Raw genomic sequence first — 22585 nt, 5'->3', positions numbered from 1 at the left:
ATACAAGCACATAGATTCTACATGGTTTATATTGGTAAGTGCTATTGCAGCAGTAATCTCTCTGGATGTTTACATTAAATACAGTGCAACCCAACCCAATTAAAAAAAAATACATTATTGTAAAACATGTTGGTATTTTCAGGAGCACTTCTTCCTATACTATGTGTATACAGGATTGTGACAGTGTTTCATCAAAAGCTTATAATAAAAAGAGTAGGAAGACTTGAAGCTTTTTAAATGTCTTTTGTCCAGGCATTATTCAAGAAGCATCCTTGAGAGTATGTTTTCCTTTATACTCTAGGAAACCCCTTGTATTTTAGCCTTTTAATCATTAGTGATTATCTATTTACTCAAATATCTGATCAGGTACTGTATGGGCTCCAGTTGGGAGCTATACCTGTCACCATTATTTGATCTTTGGGGAATTTGGGTATCCTAGCATACTCAAATTTCCAGCATAGGAATTAATGTGGGTTGTTGTTGTTCAGTCGTTCAGTCGTGTCCGACTCTTCGTGACCCCATGGACCATAGCACGCCAGGCCTTCCTGTCCTGCGCTCTCTCCCGGAGCGTGCTCAAGTTCATATTCATTGCATCCGTGATGCTATCTAGCCATCTCATCCTCTGCCGTCCCCTTCTCCTTTTGCCTTCAGTCTTTCCCAGCATCAGGGTCTTTTCCAGGGAGTTTTCTCTTCGCAATTAATGTGGGTATTCCCAGAATATCCAATTCCCGGAATATCAGCATAGGGACAAGTTTTCAAGAGTCATCTACACACTCATACCATTTGATTTTTCCAGAGGAATGCTGACTAGATTGGCCATACTCCTTTGCTAGTTATTTTTGTTTTTGCTTTATTGTACAAGATATAAGTATGTTCAGGCTATAGTTCGGAGTACTGGGTATATAGGTTTTAAAAAAGTGGAATATTATTGGCTTCACTATGGGAGAAAATTGCTTCAAGGGGAAAATATAACTCCATTTTTGAAATTAAATCAAGAAGAACGGTTAGCAAACATTTTAAAAACCTTCTTGTAAAAGGGGCTTAATAACATGGTAATGTTTATGTAAAGTGGGCTTATAGTGTCACACTTGAATCTAATAAAGTGGACATCCATCATGTTATAATAAAGAGAAGAGCTTCTAATTAAAGTAGGACATCATTTGCAGGATTAAAGTCATTTAGCGTAATTGAAAAGTGTTAATACCCTATTTTATCCTCTTCCATTGGTATTACTTCAAGGGTAAAACATTTTAAGGTGAAAATGTGTCTTGTGTCTTTAATTGAATGTTATTACCTACCGATTGTAACATGCTGAAGCTGTTTAATTACAAACCTGCAGAATTAATTACAATATTGAGACCCAGATCCCAGAGGGTTATAATGTTCTCTCTTTTTTTGGCAAATAAAGGTAACATAAAAATTGATACCTCAGTTGTTTATAATCAAACCTTGAAACATAGCTCAATGTGATTCATTATACCCACATGTTTTTTCTTAATTGAGCTGCAGTGAAGCAACAGAGGTTAACCAGGTTAATGTTTCCATCCTAATATGAAATTTTCCAGGCTTTGTAGTGAGACATCAACCTATTAAATATTTTTAAAAGTGCAGTCACTGTATTTTGTCATCAAAATCAAGAGCATGATACTTTAGCCTTGCCTAAATTTGTATGTGGCAAGTACTCTAATGTTCTTTTCTCTATCAAGTTGTCATTTGAATTTGCCAAGGTGTCTTTCCTTCCTCATCAAGGAACCCATTTCTCTTTTGTAATGCTTCTATGGTGGTGTTTAGTTCAGCTAGTTATGTTAACTTACTGTTATAAATTACAAGGCACCCTTCACTTTGGACCTGTTCCTCCATCCTGTCTTACTAAGTACAGCCCAGCTGGAAGGGAGGAGAACAGTTCCCCCTAGATTCTTCCTAGTGCCAGTTTATGCATCAGCAGCTGCTCCTTTGTATTTAGTAGCCATTTCCCAAAAGCTTGCAGTCAGACTCCACAGAAATGCACCAGCGATGCCAGAGAATGCATACACTTCCTTGACTCCATTCTCTTATAAGCAAAATTTGGGTATAGTGTATGTGTAACTCTACTGAAGTAAACAGATTCAAACCAAGAATAAAAGTGGTAAACTGCCTGTTTCAACCCTTATTACTCCTAGTATTCTTCAATAAGCAATATACTTTATTTAAATTATATAGTTCTCTGACAATGTGTTACAGGTTCAGCCCTTAGTCCCATATAAAATCCTATTTAATAGCATGCAAAATCAAAGTGTCCTGAAAATCTTGTTTGCTAAATGCGAAGGATAATTATTTAAATTCAGAAGTGGAAAATATGTATGTATGTATGTATGTATGTTATTTATTTATTTATTTCTATACTGCCCAATAGCTGCAATTTTCTGGGTGGTTCACAAAAATTGAAACCACAAAGTGCAACATAAAACAATATAAAATCTGAAAGCTTAAAGCCACAATATAACAGTACAACCAGAACAAAACCTAGCAGCAATGCAGATATTTAAAATATAGATTTAAAACACCAAAGCCAAAAGATGATGATGAAGATTTATTACATTTCTGTACCACCCAATAGCCAAAGCTCTCTGGGTGGTTTACAAAGATTAAAACATTAAAAATACAGTATACACAGATTAAACCCATTTACATTTTAAAAAACACACAAACAGACAATATACACAAGAGAACATATATCTAAAACAACTTCAAACAAGCAATTTCAAGCAAACAACCATAACCATAAGACAATACAGAACTGATTAAAACTTACCACATTCTGGCAGATGGCTGGGAGAAGAGAAAGGCCTTAACCTGGTGCCAAAAAGATAACAATGATGGCGCCAGGCAGGCCTCATTGGGGAAATCATTCCATAACAGGAGGGCCACTAATCAGAAGGCCTTCTCCCTTCTTGCTGTCCTCTGAGCTTCCCTCAGAGTAGGCAGCCGGAGGAGGACCTTAGATGTTGCATGGGTAGTATATGGGTAGGTTCGTGTCAGGAGAGGCGCTCCGTCAGTTATTGTGGTCCCAAGCCACGTAAGGCTTTATAGATTAAAACCAGCATCTTGAATTGGGCTCAGAAACATACAGGCAGCCATTGCAAGTGGGCCAGACTCGGTCTTATATGTTTGGACCTTCTGGTCCCCTTTATCAATCTGGCCGTTGCATTTTGCATGAGCCGAAGCTTCTGAACTGTCTTCAAAGGCAGCCCCAGGTAGAGTGTATATTACAGTAAGCTAAAATGCTAAAATACTGGGAAAATAAAAAGGTCTTCACCTGGCACCAGATGGAGTACAACATAGGCACCAGGCAAACCTCTCTACAGAGCACATTCCACAGCCGGGGTGCCACAGCAGAAAAGGCCCTCTTCTTGGTAGCCACCCACCTCACTTCCTTTGGCATTGGCTCATGGAGAAGAACCACTGAGGATAATCTTAGGGTCCAGGCAGGCACATATGGGAGGAAGCAATACTTCAGATAACCTGGCCCCAAGCCGTTAAGAGCTTTGAATGTTAATACCAGCACTTTGAATTGGGCCCGGAAAGGAACTGGCAGCCAGTGCAGCTGGAAAAGTACTAGCGTAATGTGATCTCGTTGGCTAGTACCTGTTAACAATCTTGCTGCCCTAGTTTGGACTAGCTGAAGTTTCCAGACCATTTTCAAAGGCAGCCCCATGTATAATACATTACGGTAATCTAGGGATGTACGAAAGTGACTTACCTGTTTGCGGATTCTGTTCACGGTGGGGGAGTACACCGTCCCTCCCCCCGGAATCCTCGATGGGGGGGAGGTGATGCAGTCCTCCCCCCCGGAATTCTGCCCAGCCGGCTCTGTTCTGCAGTGGCTCTGTGGAGCAGCCAGCCAGGGCCATCCGCAGCTGGATTTCCGCATTTGCATCCAACCAGGCAGCCATGATAGGCTACGTAAGTCTTTACGTAGCCTATCATGGCTGGGCAAAAAAAAAAAAAAATGGCGTACGCAAATGGTGGCGGCTACACCAGCCGCCATTTGCATTCCTTATTTTTTGACGTTTTAGTCTACGTAAATATTTTTGTAGACTATTACGGCGAAAACCAAGGGGAACGCAAATAGCGTAGTGGGCGCTATTTGCGTTCCTTTTTTATTCGCCGTTTTAGCCTACATAAATATTTACATAGGCTAAAACGGTGGAAAAAAAGGAACGCAAATAGCACCTGCTACGCTATTTGCATTCCCCTTATTTTTCGCCATAATGGTCTACATAAATATTTACGTAGACTAAAACAGCAAAAAATAAGGAACGCAAATGGCAGCCGCCATAGCCGCCGCCATTTGCGTACGCCGTTGTTGTTGTTTTTTGATGGCTTGCCATGATAGGCTACGTAAAGACTTACGTAGCCTATCATGGCAAAGACCAGGATGTAAATGGCAGCCACGGCAGCCGGTCAAAAGACCAGCTGCCGCCGCCGGACCCACCGCCGTCCGGAACATCCGCCCCAGGTAAGCCTCGTCCCGAGGGGATTCCGCGGGGGGGGGGCAGGGGGCTGTTCCGCCATGGATTTCGGGGGGCCGAATGCCAGTGTATTTGGCCTCACTGAAATCCGTGGTGGAATTCTCTGCCATCCCTATGGTAATCCAGATAGATTATCAGAGCATGGATAACAGTAGCTAGGCTATCTCTGTGCAGATAAGGGTGTAGTTGGTATACCAGCCTAAGCTGATAAGAAGTGCTCTGTGCCACTGAGTTCACCTGTGCCTCAAGGGACAGTTCTGGGTCCAAAAGCACCCCCAAGCTATGAACCTGATCTTTTAAGGGGAATCAACCCCCTCCAGAACAGGTTGAACATCACCTAGCCGGGCAGACAAACTACCCACTAACAGTACCTCCCTCTTGTCTGGATTGAGTTTCAGTTTTTTGTATGTATTTATGTATTCGCACATTTATATCCCACCTTTTCTTCAAGAAGCACAAAATCATGGTTTATCATGGTTTCTCAATACATGGCATACCTGGTTTCTCATATGAGCCCTCTGAGGTAGGTTAGGCTGAGAGACTGGCCCAAAGTCACCCAGTGAGTGTATAAGGAGCTAGCGGCCTAACCTGACAGCCTCTTATGTTGCATAATTACTTTTACTTGTGATTTCTAAATTTTGTTCTGTGTGGCAAACTCTATAATTTTTAGTAGAGCATCTCAAACAATCCACAAAAATAATGATACAGGCATGAGCATCACATATATCTGTATTTCATCAATGGTGAAAACCATGTTTTTCAATAAAACTATGTGTCCATTTCTATATGTGTTATGTCTGATTTAGGCGCAATCCTGTGGCCGCTAGTCAGCAGCTAGACAGCCATAGGATAGGTCGGTTCCCAGGAACCGACCTCGGAGCCTGCACTCCAAGGTCTGTTCCTGGACAACTGACCCCCACCCCCTCCCGTGCCACCTCATCAGCAGTGCGGATTGGCCCCACGCTTGTAAGAGCAGCGCAGAGCGGTGAAAATGGGGCGTTTCCAGGGGCAGGGCAGGGCAGTCAGAAATCCAGTATGACACATCCTATGTGTCGTCCGGCCACTGCTTCCCACACTCCGAGGTCAGCTGTCTAGCGACGAAAGCAGGGCTGGTGGAGTACGGAGGAGATCTGCTCCTCACCACTCCTCCCACCCTGCACTGGATAGGCGGTCACCCCTGGGGTCAGAGGCGACCATAGACCTTGATAGGATTGCTGTCCTCAAGAAACTTACCTGGGAATAAGTCCCATTGAACTCAATAGGGCTTACTTCTGAGTAGACTTGCATAGGATTGCATTGCTGCACAGCAAACTCCTTTTAAAGGGTCAACCACTTTTCTTTTAGCAAGTCATGCAGCACCATATTATTTGTGCATATTTCTTGTGATAGATATTACTGTGCCTTCGGCTTACAGACTCATGAGTGACTCAACTTTTGTGCTGATGTGGTCTGCATTGTCTTTGCAGAATCTTCTCTTTCCAAACCAGCCTCTCCAGCCCAACACCAGGTATTCTGTGTCACCAACAGGAGATCTTACTATTACCAATATTCAGCGGTCTGATGCAGGCTACTACATCTGTCAAGCCCTCACTGTTGCTGGAAGCATTTTAGCAAAGGCTCAGTTGGAAGTTACAGATGGTAAGAAATAAGAATTGTGTTGTGTTCTACATGTACCACAAAATAATTTGGGGACTATTAAGTATGGGCATCTGTGATGGAAAAACCACTTTCTGGGATATATTTTGATACCCCAGCTATTTATAAATTAAACTGGCATTGGCTTGTCCCTCGCCCATTGCATCTCATTATTATTGTTGTTGTTGTTGTTATTTCTCTACCCTTAAATGGAATTCCTAGGGCAGTAAATAAAACAAATTTAAAATATACGAAATGAAAACATACACAAATATACTAAAAACATTAAAATCACTCAGAGAAGCATAAAGACAACAAGTTCAGGTAAGAAAAAAAAAACCACTTGAATTAAAAGGTCTGAAAAAATAAAAACTTCTCAAAAAATAAGAACACAAAAATGAAATCAGTATAGGTGCCACACAAACCTCCCCAAGGGAGAGCATTCCACAAGCGGAGCACCATCACTGAGAAGGCCTTTTCCCCAGTAACCGCATACCTCATGGTGCGGAGGAAGGGGCCTCTTAGGAGGATCTTAGTGTACAGACAGACACATGTGGAGACAGGCAATCCTTCAGGTACCCTGGCCCCTAGTCTTAAAGGGCTTAAAGGTCAAAATTGTTTTTTTTTAATTCGGCCCCACTTAGGAATCTAAGGGCTGAATTCAGAATGAATTAATCAAAGGTAAACAACACATATAGCACATTTCAACTATCTAATCTGGAGGTTACCAGAGTATGAATAACTGGAATCAGTTATCCTGTCCTCTGATTCAGAAGCTGACTGATAAACGTCCAGCTAAGTGGTGATTGTTAAGGAACATCTGTGTCTTGACAGAGAGTTATTAATTTCCTACCCCATATGTCTTAAGTAATTTATTACTCTACTGGAAGAGCCAGCTTTAAAGCTAACTTCCCCCAATGGCTGGTCCTAAATCTGCTAGTGCCGCTAAGACCAGCCCTCAGGGCTGACTGTCCAAGAAGTCTAGAGTAAAATCCTCTGTCCAAAGAGAAGATTTTCCCATAGTGGTTTGTGGGGTGAGGGGAGGGAAATCACCAATCTCAGGGAAAATGCTGACCATCATGATTCATAGCAAGATGCAAATGTGCTAATTCTTAGCTTGGTAACATTTTAAGTATAAAGTCCCCATCAGCAAAACTACTATCAGTGAAAAGCCAGAATTAAACACTTTTATTTATTATCATCTTTTGGTTTCTAAATTGTTTTCTCATTAATGCGTTTACCAGTAAAAATACTGGTAAAGTATTTCTCTGGTATTTAAATGCTCTAAATTTGGTACATTTCCTCAAGTTCAATCAAAACACCACATGCCTAGTTACTTAGAAAATATTACTGTTTTGAAGTGTGTGTTCTGTAGATGTTGGCAACACCCCATATATGGTACAGTGATTAGGGCTCATAGACCTGCACCTATGGTTAGGGGTGGACGAAAGTCACTTACCTTTTCTCGCAGCTTGTTCGCGGTGGGGGGAGCGCTTCGCTGCTCCCCCCGCGAAGTTCAGGCTGGGGGGGGAGGCTTCCCGCCTCGCCCGGCCGAAATTCAGGCCGGGGGGGGAGGCTTCCCGCCTCGCCCGGCCGAAATTCAGGCCGGGGAGGAGGCGCCTCGCCTCGCCCGGCCACGAACGCGAAAGTAAAAAAAAAACAACAAAACGCCCCCTGATAGGCTACGTGACGATTCACGTAGCCTATCACGGCTAGATCTGCAAAGTCAGCCGTGATAGGCTACGTGAATCGTCACGTAGCCTATCACGGGTGACTTAAAAAAAAAAAAGCGCGTACGCGAATGGCGGCCCCCATAGGGAGCCGCCATTCGCGTTCCTTATTTGGTTGCTGTAGTCTATGTAAATGTTTACGTAGACTACGGCGAAAATAAGGGCAATGCAAATAGCGTTGCCCTTATTTTCGCCGTAGTCTACGTAAACATTTACGTAGACTACAGCGACCAAATAAGGAACGGGAATGGCGGCTCCCTATGGGGGCCGCCATTATCCGTACACACTTTTTTTTTTTTTTTAAGTCACCCGTGATAGGCTACGTGACGATTCACGTAGCCTATCACGGCTGACTTTGCAGATCTAGCCGTGATAGGCTACGTGAATCGTCACGTAGCCTATCAGGGGACGTTTCCCCCCCCCCTTTTATTGCAATGGCGGCGGCGGCAGCCGGTCGAAAGACCGGCTGCTGCTCCCGCCCCGCTCGAACACCTGATGAACCGCCAGCCGGACCCGCCGCCGGGACGGACATTCAGGGAAGGTAAGTCCCGTCCCGGGGGGGGGGGCGGGGGGCGGGGGGGGCGGAGGATTTCTCCCCGAAACTTGTTCGGGGGGCCGAACACGTTGGCGCTCGGCCCCCCGAAGTTTCGGGGAGAAATTCTCCGCCATCCCTACCTATGGTATACTCTCTTAAGTAATCTTTCTTGAGCCCAATTCCTACCTAGAAGCTGGGTTAGTTTATAGGGTTAGCAAATTAATTCAAGGAGGAGATTTTTAGGCAAATTTCACAAAACCCAATGTAAAATTGTACATTCAAACTTCCTCAGGTTATGAAGCATGTGACATTGTCCTAGGCCACCATTAATATAACCAATTATATTAAAATATAATCATATATATTTAATAGGTCAGAATTTAAAGAAGGTCTGAAAATATATTCCTGATTGCAGGTTTAACTTCACTGAAACATGTTACAAAGAAGCAAATCCAAGTCCATATGGTATTGGTGATATTATAAGAAACCCTCGAGCCATTGTATTTCATACCCAAGTAAATAAATGAGCATACGTTGCTTTAGTACTTAGAAGTGTGACCTGACTAGGAATGTATGGATGGAAGCCATTGGTGAATTCTTGCAATGAAGAAAGTAAATGGAAGTAGACCAGGCAGTTTAGCAAGAAAGGTGGTTATGCGACATGAACATTTTGGTTTAAAAAAGAAATCAAAGGTATTAATAGCTACTATTCGTGAGGTATTTGAGTCTTTGCAGTTCTAATGTAAGGTTAACGCACACTCTTATATAGGAATACATTTGGCAAAAATCCTAAAATATTAAGAGGTAATAATAAAGCAAGTGTATAAGTAACAATCCATTTTAATATAAATGTTCTATATTTTATCTTTTTCCAAAAAAGAAAAGAAAAGAAATTTTGTGGGGAAAACCCTCATCTAGTCTCATTCATATATATCTACCCTAAATGTTGTTACTGCTAGTATAAGGATCATCCTCGTGTAATTTGGACTGTTAATAGTACAAAAATAATGAAAAATTGAAAAAATAATTAAATTAATGGTTAGTACTTCATTGCATTCTAAGACCTTAATATTCTGTCTTAACTGACTCATTAAATACCTCTTGACAGACTTTGATGAATTTTTACCATTAAAAATTGTCTGTTACATACAGATGTGCTTTTACATGCCCCTTAGAGACCCAAATGCTTCATGAAAATATGAAAAAAAAGGCTAATTCTGAATAATCTGGCTTTTCACAAGCGCATATTCATCATGAATGACAGGTAGAGAGGTTCAGCAGCACGTTATGGTGGACTGAACATGGGTTGATTCCTTTCCTTTGTTTTCCCAAAAGATGATAGTATTTTTATGACAAGGAAAGATAATTCCTTTCTTATCCTTGCATCTTTACAAGAGTGCTGCTAGCGTCTGGAGATTACAGCCTAACCTTCGCTCAGTGACCTCTTTAAGTCTTCCCTTTCTTTCATTCTTGATGACAAAATGATGCATTTTCATACAATTCAAATTTACATGTAGATTAAAAGGACATTTAAAATTAATGGAAGAGCAGTATTTTCTTAAAATCTGTCTACGGGGCTGTCTGGTTCAGTGCCATGGTTGTGATTGGAATAAACAGAGCACACAAATATTGGCCAAGAGGACATTGAGCTGTTAATGTTTGCACCTGCTGGTGCTGAAAAGATTTACTGCAACAGGAGCTGAAAGGAGCAAGTCAGGTTCAAGGATATCAGTGATGAGATTCTTCTTTCAGACAGTCAAGGCTTCTGGTCTATCTTATTCTCTAGCAAGCATCTCTGTGCATAAGAGAATTAATGACCTCTCCTTGATTTTCATCCATCTCTTCAAGTAGTTATTAGTAACATTAAGTGATGTACCTGCATCAAAGGAAAACTTGTATCCAATTTCTTACATGCGTATTTGTTAAGTTTGTATTCTATCCTTTCTCCAGTGAATTCAGAGCAGCATACCTACATTCTATCCTACTTTTATGCCCATTTTTTTAAGTACATGATTTTTGTTAACACTAATAAGAAAGGCTACTTTCCAAGGGGGATATCTAGCTTCTTACTGCAAATTAAATATTGGCACATCATCATCACTAGTGGTAGTCATATTTTTAATTATTAGGTTTATGGTATTTGGCTGGCAATTTTAGTTTTTCTTTGTAGCCCAGAATTTTTCTCTTTGTTTAATGATTTAATAATAGAGGCGACTTGCCATTTTCATGCATTTGAATGCATTTTTGTTTGCTCTAGAGCAATTTAAGTCCAATTGAAATGGCAGTACAGAATGAAAACATATGACATGAGCAGAAAAAGAAGTGTTTAATTATACCATATATAGCTGTGTTTCAGTTGTTACATTTTGTAGTTTGTAGTCTCTGTTGGAAATATTTTTAACTCAAGTGTTCATATGAGAATACTAGCTGTGTTAAAATGTGCTGAACTGAGTGATAATTTTGCTGATTATAGATTGTGGCAAGAGCTTTCTATATATTTGAAATTCTGATATACTTTCTTGAAAAACCACCATATGAACCACCATACACTCTGTCTCTCACACACACAGAGGCACACACACACAGCACACTCTCTCATGGAAAAATAAAATCATTTAAAAAAATTAAGTCAGTTTGGGCAATTTTCTTCAAAGGAAAACTAGGTAAGCATCTCAGTCTTATAATGATACATTATGCAAATATACTAAAAGCTTCAAGGTACCTGTCAGCATGAGTTTAATATAGAAAATTCAATCATTAACTCTATACAGTTTAGCTTTTTCAGTGCACTTGAATATTAAAAGCCTATCTCAATTTCCTCTAACTTATTCATTATTCACAGTTGTTGGCAGAATATATTGTTGTTTTCTGCACTTTTTGCCCTCTAGACATACCAGTAATTGCTCTATATGTAAGTAAACCTTACTTCATATTTAAAACTTAAGAGTTTTTAAAAGGCTTATGAGGTTTCCTTTATTGGTTAGTATATGAACACTTTTTTCCAAATGATTTGAACAACTAATTTAAAATTTAATTTACTTCTTATAATTTATATTCTCCTGTGTGTGTTTCTTTAATTCTTGTATACTGGAATCTTTGGAGCAGCAGTTGGCAACTCGTGGCCCTCCAGATGATTTGGCCCAGAACTCCCATCAGCCATAGCCTGGATAGCCAATGCTGAGGAATAATAGGAGTTGTAGGCCAAAACATTTGGAGGGCTACAATTTGCCCACCTCTCCTATGGAGGAATATTGGGATACAAATGCAATAAAACATATCTTTGTAGACATATGGCTCTGAAATTCAATCTGTAGAAGTTGTGAAACACACACAGCTTAGAAAGCAAAGAGTATGAACATAAAGGAAATTCATGTTGATATAAGGCAAATATTCATTGGCTTGTTTAGCTACTTACTATGAGTGAAACTTCATATAAGCAGTCATTTTCAAAATGTGTGCATGTGTTGCATGCTGCTATATGGAACACGTTTTGCTATATGGTGAAGTGCTTCTGTATATAACTAAAATATTCTGACAGAACCTCTGTAAATCTAAAGATATTGCACAGAGGTTGTACAAGTTATAGTTATGCAGCTAATATAGTTGTTCACAGATCACTGGAAACCCTAAGTGTTCATTTAACCTTTAGCCTTAGTGTCTTGGAAACCTGTTGTAGTTTTTCACCCATAACATCCTTGAAAATGAAGATTCCTTCTGGCCAGGAGACTTTCAATTACTTTATTGATCAGTTGCATTTAAAGGATTATGATCTACTCATTTGGATGGTAAAAACTAATTAGATGCCAAAGATGCCGTCTTTTTAAAAATTGGCTTTGACAATACTAGCTGTGCAACTTATCTCAAAACTAATGTCTTCACAAATAAGTAAAGATAAATGGCTATCATTATAAATGGAACTTAGACTTTCTGTTTAAAGATAAAGCTGTAGCTGTTGCTTACCTATATAACCCATGGTGGGTTCCTATAGGCTTTTCTGTATTCGCCTTAACAGATTTGCTCAAGGTATCTTGATGTACAACAGTGTAAACCAGCCATATCATTTCTTTTGTGTTGTGTTGTTAAATTCCAAGTAAGATACTCCGTAACTCCTTAACTATATGAACAATGTCCAAGAGAAAAAAAATTAAGTTCAGTATCAAGATTGTTTAATCTAAAAATAGTAGCTTAACACTCTCTGTTTTTTCGATAAGTGGGTAGTAGAGGACTATGCATGCGAGGATTACCTATGGTTTACGGTGTTCGCTGATCTGAGAGTTCTACACATATCGCGGTAGTGCAGCAGAGAGAGAACACATACTTCAGTAAGAGACATTTTGATTTATTTTAGAACTTTTCTACAGGCCAGTTCGGATGTCCCAGCAACGCATTATTCTTTAGCATTCGGGCTTACCTGGAATGCGCAAGCATGCTAGTGCATGTTGCTGGATCACTTCCGCTTGGCTCCTCTTTCAAGTGGGAGCAAAGAAACAAACCAGGGGACCTCCATCCAAACTGGATGCCTGGTGTGTTCCTCTCCTAACAAGTCAGAATCATAATAAACCCTGTCTTATGATTCTTGCTTGTTAAGAGAACAACAAGCCAGAGATCCCAGTTTGGGCATAACGCTAAACAGATCTTGGACATAGGTTCCCTGGTTTCTTTAGCCTCTTCTGCAGCCAAGAGGAGCCAAGCAGGAGTGATCAAGGTGCACGCATGAGCATGCTTACTTATTTACAATACCCCAGAATCCGAAACAATTCTGGTTTACCTGTGACATGTGAGCCTACAATATACCCAATTCAGAAATTGGTCTAATTTTGTTCCATTCAGTGCTGATTTCCATTGGCTGCTATTGCACCCTTGAAATTCAAAATACTTCCATTTAGATTATGTCTGAATAATATGAACATATAAGTAACTGAGGAAATTTACAATGTAGTTATATTTAACACCAAGGAACAATCTAATTTCACTTCTATAATATGTTTGTCTTTTTAGTAATGTAGGAAGCAAAAGCTATATTTTTCTGCTTACCAGATGGCACAGGGAATATATTCAGCAGCAGAATTGTTTATGAAAAACTGTTCTTGCAAGAAAAGTGAACATGAGCATCTCCCTCGTCTTTGAGATATCCCACTGGTAGCAGAATGAACCATACATGCAGCTGGGCACTTACAAGTTATGGAATCATTTATAAAGTAACTCAAGCATACAGATGTTTAAGTTTAAGAGAGAGATTAGGATTTATAGTTTTAAAAAGATTATATGTATAAGCAGTTAGACAGTTTTATTAAATATGAATAATTCCTCACTGCAGTGCAGTTCATTCAATTAACAGATTAAAAAGGTGTTTTGTGTGTTATACTTAGAAATTATATTTTTGTTGAAGAATGCGTTGAAGAATAACTAGAAGAAAAGTCAGACTTATTCAGCTCTTAATTGATTGGCAATGACTGGCAATTGTGTTACTATTTTTTCTAGTGGTCAAGTCTAGGGAATAGCAGCTCAGTGACCAATGAATTTTTTCCTTTTTTTTATTTGAATGCCATATTTTTTAAATTCTACACCATATTAGAACCAGGATTTTTTTTTTAAAGCAGGTTAATATTTGGGGAGCAAGGCTGTTTGAGAAACACAAGTCTAAATTCCCTCAGTGCTCATAGAATTATAGGTTTTGTTGTTGTTTGATGTTTTTATGGACCCAGTTTTAGGGACGTCTGTTGCTGGGAAATCTGGTTCTTTTTTGGTTCGACGGAATTCAGCGGCTTGTATAACTCAATTTGTGACTGTGAGCTGAGCTACAAGCTTTTCTCTGAACTCTGGGAACTTTTTTGTACATATTTTTGGGAGGCTTCCACAGTTTGCACAGATTATGGCCAAATTTGAGCAAATTACACAAACTCAGCTGTAATTTGTGCAAATTCAGCTGTAATTTGTGCAATTTGCTCAGAAATTTGCACAAATTGTGGAGCCTTCCCCCCTTCCCCAAATGCACAAAATGCCTGGAAAATCCACGAACTGGCCCAACTCACTGCAGACTGAGTTGGGCAATGAAGCAAGAACCGGAATGAAGTCCAGGGGGCTGAACCTAGGAAAACCTGTTGAACTCCACCCCCCAAACAGATGTCTCCAACATCCCTACACAATCTACATGGGGAATTTACTGGGGTGTTACTGCGCCTCACACATGTGTGTGACATATGATGTTACCCCCAATCTGTATTAATCCCGGGTTTTCTTGCCATAAAAACTGCATTTCGCATTTTCCCTGTGTTTTGGGACTCAGTATGTCCTCAACTTGCAGTACTGTGCTTGAGGAGAAGAGAGTGGCTTCAGTGGACTGGCTGGCTGAGGAGGGTGGCGCTGCGCGGAGGAACAGAAAGCTGGACTCGACAAGAGTTGGTTAACTCTCATGGAGCAGAGGAGTTAACCCCTTCTTGTTGGCTCCACCCTCCTCTGACCAGTACTTGGCTTTTAAAAAAATAATATTTGCTAAAAATAATATTCACACCTGCAGAGGTGTGACTCTGTGAATAATACATCTCACATTGCTCGAAGTTCTGGGTGAGGAAGGCTGTTCATGGCTCTGCTCAGCCTGGGCAAAACAACAGCAGCTTTGGGGAGGAGAGAAGCCCCACCAGCCTTCAGTTGCTTTCCTGTCTCTCTCACCCCCTTCCCCACCAACAGCTACTCTCCCTGCCACCTCTCTCTCTGCCTTGCCCAGTGAACTGAAGAGAGAATGCAATGCTGCTTCCCTTCTCCCCTCCCCCTGCCTTTGTAAAAATAAAGTTTGGAATGTTGTTTCAAGCCTTCCCAATTCTTTCCTTTGTCATTTTTATTTCCTTGCCTCAAGGAACAAGTAGCTGAAAATGCACTAGTATACATGTCTGCTCAGAAGTAAATCACATTGTCTTGAATGAGACTTACTCCTGGGAAAGTCAGCACATTGCATTTGGGATTACTTTAAAAAAAAAGAGAAAACCTTCACTCCTTCACACCATCAAAGCTGTGCATAAGCTTAATGGATGTGAGGAGGAGGAGAAGGAGATGTGGGACACTGCCTACATATAACCAAATTAATGCGGTTAAGATTACGTTTGCCTCATGAAAGCAAGATTTATATCAAGTCTACACCACATTAATTGGCTACTTGTGCCACAGGAGGAGTAAATGCAAATTCAAGAAAATGTATTTTTAAACTGCATCAGTGTCAGAAGTCTCCGTGTAGATTAGGCCCTAAATATATTTAAATGAATAAATAAATCATGGTTCTTTAGGGTGGTATGGGTTCTCTTCTGCCATAGGTGAAGAAAAATAGTTGGTAGTGCTATTCACGATTCACTTATTTATACAGTTCTCATTCTTATGCTTGTGCAAGAAGTTCTCATGCAAGGTGTAAAAAGCTGTTCCATAAGGAGAAAATTTATTCCGGATACATATGACACCTTTCAATCCAACCGCATGTTTTTACACAACTGCTGATGTATGTGCTGATTGGTATTAACCTTTTTACTTGATTTTCTACAGATAGCTTGATTATTTTTAAGTTTTATCCTAGTCTTTCTCCAGAAATCGCAGTGACTCACTGAATATTTTCATACTTAACTGTTTCTGTATATTGGTATTACAACATGTTTAATGTTTCATTCTCTAGAGAAAAAAAATTCAGGATGTTGGCATCTATACTCCATCATAAACATGGCATAAGATATGTAGTAGTACAGTTTAACTCAAATTTGTTCTTATTCAGTTTTAACAGATAGGCCTCCACCCATCATTCTCCAGGGACCTGTAAACCAGACACTGGCAATAGATGGAACAGCTTTGCTGAAGTGCAAGGCTACTGGTGACCCAATGCCTGTTATCAGCTGGTTAAAGGAAGGATTCACTTTCCTGGGCAGAGATCCAAGGACATCTATACAGGACCAAGGAACCTTGCAAATTAAACCTTTACGAGTGAGTATAATGTGCTATAATAACATGTTTACCATCCTGAAATCAGGAGACTAGTAGTTAAATGAAAGCCATTTAATTATTCATTGAATATAATTCAAGCACCCACATACTTAAATAATCCATGTTTTGTGGATTGTGGTTGTACAACTGCTGTCATTAAAGCACCTTTCCAGTGAGAAACTTCTGCTCATGCAAGACAAATTGTTATTCTCATCTATGGAAGGAAAAAGTACCCCATGCACTAAGAACTCAGAGGGGCAGTAGTACCTTCCTCCCATGTTTCAAGCCACATTCTCAGGAGCATTTATCTCATTGTAAGATATAAAAAGGAAAATGTAACACATGCTTTTAAAATACATTGCTTTGTCGCTATTTAAGCCTGAATTAAACTCAAGAGCAAATATGTGAAATGTTCCTGTCGCCCCTCCTTCTCATTCCAACTGAGAATTCTCGCCCTCCCTGCAAAAAACAAAACTGGTTTCCTTGATAGAACTAATAGGTCCTGGATTGCTGCCTTATGCTATTATTTATTGACTGATTTGATTTGTACCCTGCCTTGCTACCAAAAAATGGCACTCAAGGTGGTTTACAGGCATAGTAACAATTGATTAAAACAATACAATACATTATAATACTATAAAAACAATACAGAACAGAAAATTTAAAAGCACCCAACCCAACAGACCCACTTACAGGCCAAAGGCCTTCTTAAATAATGATTTTGGCCTGCTGGCGGAAGGACAGCAGAGAGGACGTGAACCTAGCCTCCCTTGGGAGTTTCACAGCCTGGGAGTGGCCACCGAAAGGCCCTCTCTCAAGTTGCCCTCAAACACACCTCTGAAGGCAGCAGTCTCAAAAGTAGGGCTTCTCCAGAAGATCTTAAGGAGTGGACAAGTTGATATGGAGAAGGCGGTCTTTCAGGTAGCCTGGTCCCAAGCTGTATCAGGCTTTATAGGTCATAACCAACACTTTGAATTCTGTATGGAAACAAACTGGTAGCCAGTGAAGCTGCTGTAACAAGGGAGTAACATGCTCCCTGGAACTGACCCTGGTCAATAGTCTGGCCACAGTATTCTAGACTGGCTGCAGTTTCTGAACAGTTTGCTCCAGGGAGTGGAAGGGCTGCAGGGGAGGGAAGGAGCTTGCATTCCAGAGACTGCATCAGCCACTGTGTGAAACAAAGCAGTAGCTTAATCCATTTGTTTCTATCTCCTGCTCAGCAAATTTAGAATCATGTTTTATTCCTATTAAAAGTAGATGCTATAGAAAAGATGACATCAGCAGTTTTATCATATTGCAAGAGAAGATTGGGGATATCCTGCAGTATGATGCGATGGGAGGGACCATACCTCAATGGTAGAGCACATGCTTTGCATGCAGAAGGTTTCAGGTTCAATCTTTGTTGTCTCCAGGTAGGGCTTGAAAACCCCCTGCATGAAACCCTGGAAAGCCTCTGCCAGTCAGTGCTGAAAATACTGGGCTGGATGGACTAAGAGTCTGACTGAGTATAAGGCAGAGCATATTCCTACCAGTATATGCTGTCTGGTTGGTAACTGTATAGCCAGTGGCAAATAATTTATACAGAATGCATACATTGTAGAGATATAACATACACATATAAGTATCTATACAACTCAGAAAGTTAACTATAGATATTGCATTCACAGTTAACATTTAAGTGCAAGTACTGTTGTGTCAGCACTAGAGTGCTAACACTTACATTTATTATCACGCCTTCTTCCCAACCCCCACCTCATAAATAGGCAGCTTTAGTGTACAAAAATGAAAGGCTATTTTGTTTCCTGCCACTATCTCATCAGAGCTCATAAATGAATTGTTAACCTCCTTGTAACAAAATGGAATTTATTAAAAAAAATGTATGCTAGCTTTCCTTGAGTAAACAATTTATCCTCCCTCTTAAGGCTAAAGGCAGATTTGGGCCATGAAGGTTAATGCGTTTTTACTGTAGAGCTGGATTAAGAATGCGCTTGAATAGTCAAGATTCCCCAGTAGTGTTAGAAAGCAGCAATTAAAGGTGGGAGCTTGGTGATTTCAAACAAACTTTCAGAGCACTGATGATGGGCTTCTGGCGAGAATCCACGTGCCAGAAGCTTGTAGGATACCTGACTACATCCAGCTATAGAAACAGCCTAATGATAAAGTTCAGTCATGCAAGTCCATTAATCGCTTTGTTAGAGACCCATGATCTATAAAAGAGACTAAAATAAAATGAAGCTCCCCCCATTTAAGATTGAAAGAGAATATCAACAAAAGTACATAGGTTTAAAGCATTCAGACTGTGCAAAAATGTTCCTTCAAAAAATTGGCACTTCTGTGTTTTAGCTGAATTTTATGCTCAGTCTGAAAAACCTAGAAAAATGTGTGAGTATGACATATTGGTTTAAAAAATCTGGAAATCTTTATGAATTTGAACCAGAAGATTTAATTTTGCACTTAAATACATGTTGCCCTCAAATAGGTTTCCTGCAGTGCCTATGTTTAACAACCTTAATTCTGTAGGGTAGGCACATCCTCAGGGAGAATTAGATCATCTTCTTTAAAACATTCAAAAATAACTTCACCTCTTCTCTCATATTGGATGTCTGCAAACATCTATTTTCAAGAGAAAACATACTGTGGTGAGCATGGTGAGGAGAATTTTACCACATATTATCACTTGATCTGAGAAATCTAAGGAAGAAAGTGAGTAATTAAAAAAAAACCACCTTAACTTAGTGGATGCTCATCAGATTACTGGCTTCTCACATTGTTGAATGCCACTGTGATAAGTACCACTCCATAAACAGTCATCTGTATTTGCCCAAAGTCTTCTTTTCTTTACTACTCTTAGGGCCAATTGCCTTAAAAAAATTATTTTCTCCATCTTTCTGTGTGAGTTAACTAATCATGATCTGCTGAACTCTGGTCATGACTAAACAGCAATTAGCTTATATACATAATTCCACATGCATTTAAGGGAGCAATCCTGTGGCCACTAGACACTCTCTAGGGGGCCGTAGGAATTTTTGGTTTCTGGGAACTGAGGTCGGAGCCAGGGCTCTGACCCTGGTTCCCAGAAACTGTGCTCCCTGTCCCCTCCCTCTCCCCCTTGTAGCCAGCGCAGTTCTCTCTATGCCGGCTACGTCTCCATGCTTGGAAACGGAGTGCAGAGATGGTGAAAAGGGGGCAGCCCTGGGAGCAGGGAGCAGAGGAGACCATGAAAGCCACATTATGCAGCTTCCAATGCGTCACGTGACCTCCCCCCCTGCTCCGAAGCTCCCTGGCTACACAGGTGAAATCGCCTGTCTAGCCAGAAATCAGGGCAGCCAGAGCACAGAGCTGAGGATCACCTTCATCCTCAAGCCACCCTGCATTGGATAGTCGTCAGCCTCTGAGTATGGTGGCTGATGATTTTTTTCCATAGGATTGCACCCTAAGTTGATTAGAATCACACTTAATAGGTCAATCTCAAGTTGAAAGAATAATGGTTATTTAATTATGATCTGGCTATTGTTTTGTTCTCAACAATGAGTTGGTAAAACTGTAGTAAAGGTAATTATTTAGTTCTTCAAAAGCGTTATGGATTTTTGCGTTTTTACAATGTTACATTAATCCACATATTTTGTTCCCTTAATTATGGCTTCAGAAACAAAAATATGTATTTGATGCATAATTCCATACTAATTACAGGTTGCTAAAACTGCATCTAAATCCATATTCAAAGATATCCATATTCAAAGAATCCTGTGTTCCATATTCGAGACAGGGATTTATACTGGTTTGTATTTTAGCTAGGTTCAGGTTCAGAAGTAACATAGTTATTTTTGAGTTTCCATTAAGATTTGACTCTCCTTCCATGGAAGGCAGAAAAGTGACCTCATTGCCTCCGCCAATTTAGGAATAAATGAAACCACCCTTCTTTGCAGTATATTGCTGTAAAGCAATTCAACACAAACCTGCAAAAGGATATGAATGACTACCTATACCCAAAAGGGGGCCTATAATTGAAGGACATTAATTACTGATAGCAGGTGCCTTTATGGTCAAATAAAATGTTGGTTTGACTAATTTGGTGCGGGGGTAAGCAACCAGTGCCCTCCAGAAGTTTTGAGCTACAACTCCTATAATTTCTGACCATTGGTCATATTGGCTAGCACCGATAGGAGTTGTTATCCAAAACATCTGGAAGGCACTTGGTTTCCTACAGCTTGTTTACTGTTTGTTATGAAACAAGTAGAAAAAGAAACTACAGAAACATACAGAGCATGCAAACACATACACACAGTCTTTTTTGAAAATCAATAAACCATTGTGGCATTAAAGCCACCCCTACCTACATTTGTAAACAGATATTCTTCTCTTATCATCAGTGTCAGCTTTCCACCTGATCTCCACCTGTTTCTGGAATAACATACATGGCAGGATAAGGGCTTTCATGAGTCACTCCATAGTCAACCAACTCCTGTTTTTCATTGATCTTCCAACCAGTTCATGGTCTTAATCAATACTATTAAAACGTTTTCCTGAAAAAAAGAGAAAAGCATGATGGACAGGAAGACCAAAGGAGGTCAAATGAACAAACTAGAAATGCCATTTTTAAGCAAACATTTGTAACTTCCTTTCCTGAAAAGTCTAAATGTCTAAACTACAGCACTACTCAGATAAAGATTTATTTTAGTGTGAAAGGCAGTGAAATTCAATCAAAAATAACTGTAATTGTGGCAAGAGAAAATGCTGTCTGTTTGGGGCTTAGCTATGCACTTCTGGTAGGGGAAAATATATGGAAGCTTTAATAATTTGTGATTTTTTATGTTGGTAAAGTTAATGTTTTCCTACATTAATAACTGTAAATAAAATGAGATGACCTAGAAAGGCTTGATCCTCTGCTACAGCCTTTCAGATCTGGAGTGTGTAGGACCAAGGAATCCCAAAAGAAGAATAAGGAACTTCATGATATAATTAAGGGGTTGTTGTTGTTTTGCTTTTTGGCTTTGAACTGCTCTTTCTCCCTCAAAATGTCACCAATCAGGTGCCAGAAAGAAGTGTTCATTGAAAATTTCAGGACAATTGGTGAAATTTTGAGGGAGAAAGAGCAAACCATTTCTACTGTATAAAAGTTAGAACACACACACACACCCCTAGATCATCATTTGACAGAGCAGAATGTTCAATTTACTGATGGGTCTTAACATAATTGTCTCTGCTGTGACAGTTGTTATAATAATGAAGAAATGTTACAACAGCAATGCACAGATTTAAAGTTTTCTGTTGCGTTGCCCTTGTCTTCTGCCCTCTTAATTAATTAAATGAAATAAAACATTGCCATATGAAATTGCTTTCTCTTTGAAATTGTTATCCAAAACTAATGACATAAATAACATGATAAATAGTAATTTGTGGGGAAACTTGAAAACCTATCAAGGAGGATTAAGGAATTACAATTTACTACAAGATATCATTAAATTATTGTATATGAAATATTTGGTTCCATTTATTTGGATTCAGAGTGTAGTCTAATCCCTCTTAGTCTGCAACAAGAAACATTTAGAAAAATTACATGAACAGATTATGTAAAGGAGTTAATAATGTCCTCAACCATTTCTATGTGTTTAGATATCTGACACTGGCACATACACTTGTGTTGCCACAAGTTCAAGTGGGGAAACATCTTGGAGTGCTGTGCTAGATGTGACAGGTAAGCCATAACTATCTATTTTTGGAACGAAATGAACATGTTTGTATTGTGAATAAGCAAAGCAAAAATAAAGGAAAAAAGTCGGATAGTTCAGCAGATAGTTAATTGAATACCATCCAAAGACCAGTCTGCACAATTTTACTCACCAAGCCAAAAGCAGCACCCCAGCCACCTGTGTTGACCTTTTCATATCTTGATAATCGTATTGTCTTTGCTGCCTCCCTCAAACTGCAAACACAGAGGGAAGGGAGTATTAAGACCCAGCAGTCCATGATTTCAGTATGTGAGCTGCATTCATCTTTGTGGACAAGTTGGGCAAGCGTGCCTTAAGTCATTCTGGAAGTTTTTGTGCCTATATAGATCTAGGTGAAGAAACCATTTTTTTCTTGATTGTTTCGCTGGAATTCCTCACCATACTTGAAAACATTCTGGCTATTAAAAAATAAGAGTTGACAGACCAAGTAGTACCTGTTCTTATTTTATGTGTTGCTTTGTTTGTTGCCATAGCTCAGTGGTAGAACAC

At 39.8% G+C, this 22585-nt stretch overlaps 1 protein-coding gene across 1 annotated transcript in view; it reads left to right on the top strand.

The window, feature by feature from the left end:
• The window catches only part of ROBO2 (roundabout guidance receptor 2), a 721099-nt gene that overhangs the window by 548277 nt on the left and 150237 nt on the right, over positions 1-22585 (top strand). Inside the window, exons 8-10 of the mRNA XM_084843509.1 lie at positions 5978-6149; positions 16162-16367; positions 21981-22062. Coding sequence (XP_084699635.1) covers positions 5978-6149; positions 16162-16367; positions 21981-22062 — 460 coding nt within the window. The remainder of the gene's footprint in view (positions 1-5977; positions 6150-16161; positions 16368-21980; positions 22063-22585) is intronic.

The sequence above is a fragment of the Heloderma suspectum genome, chromosome 3 (assembly GCF_057233095.1).
Source record: "Heloderma suspectum isolate Gila_16-S chromosome 3, 16-S_ref, whole genome shotgun sequence".
Taxonomy (NCBI): Eukaryota; Metazoa; Chordata; class Lepidosauria; order Squamata; family Helodermatidae; genus Heloderma; species Heloderma suspectum.
The sequence above is the reverse complement of the archived record's forward strand: the minus strand, read 5'-3'. Positions and strand labels throughout refer to the sequence as shown.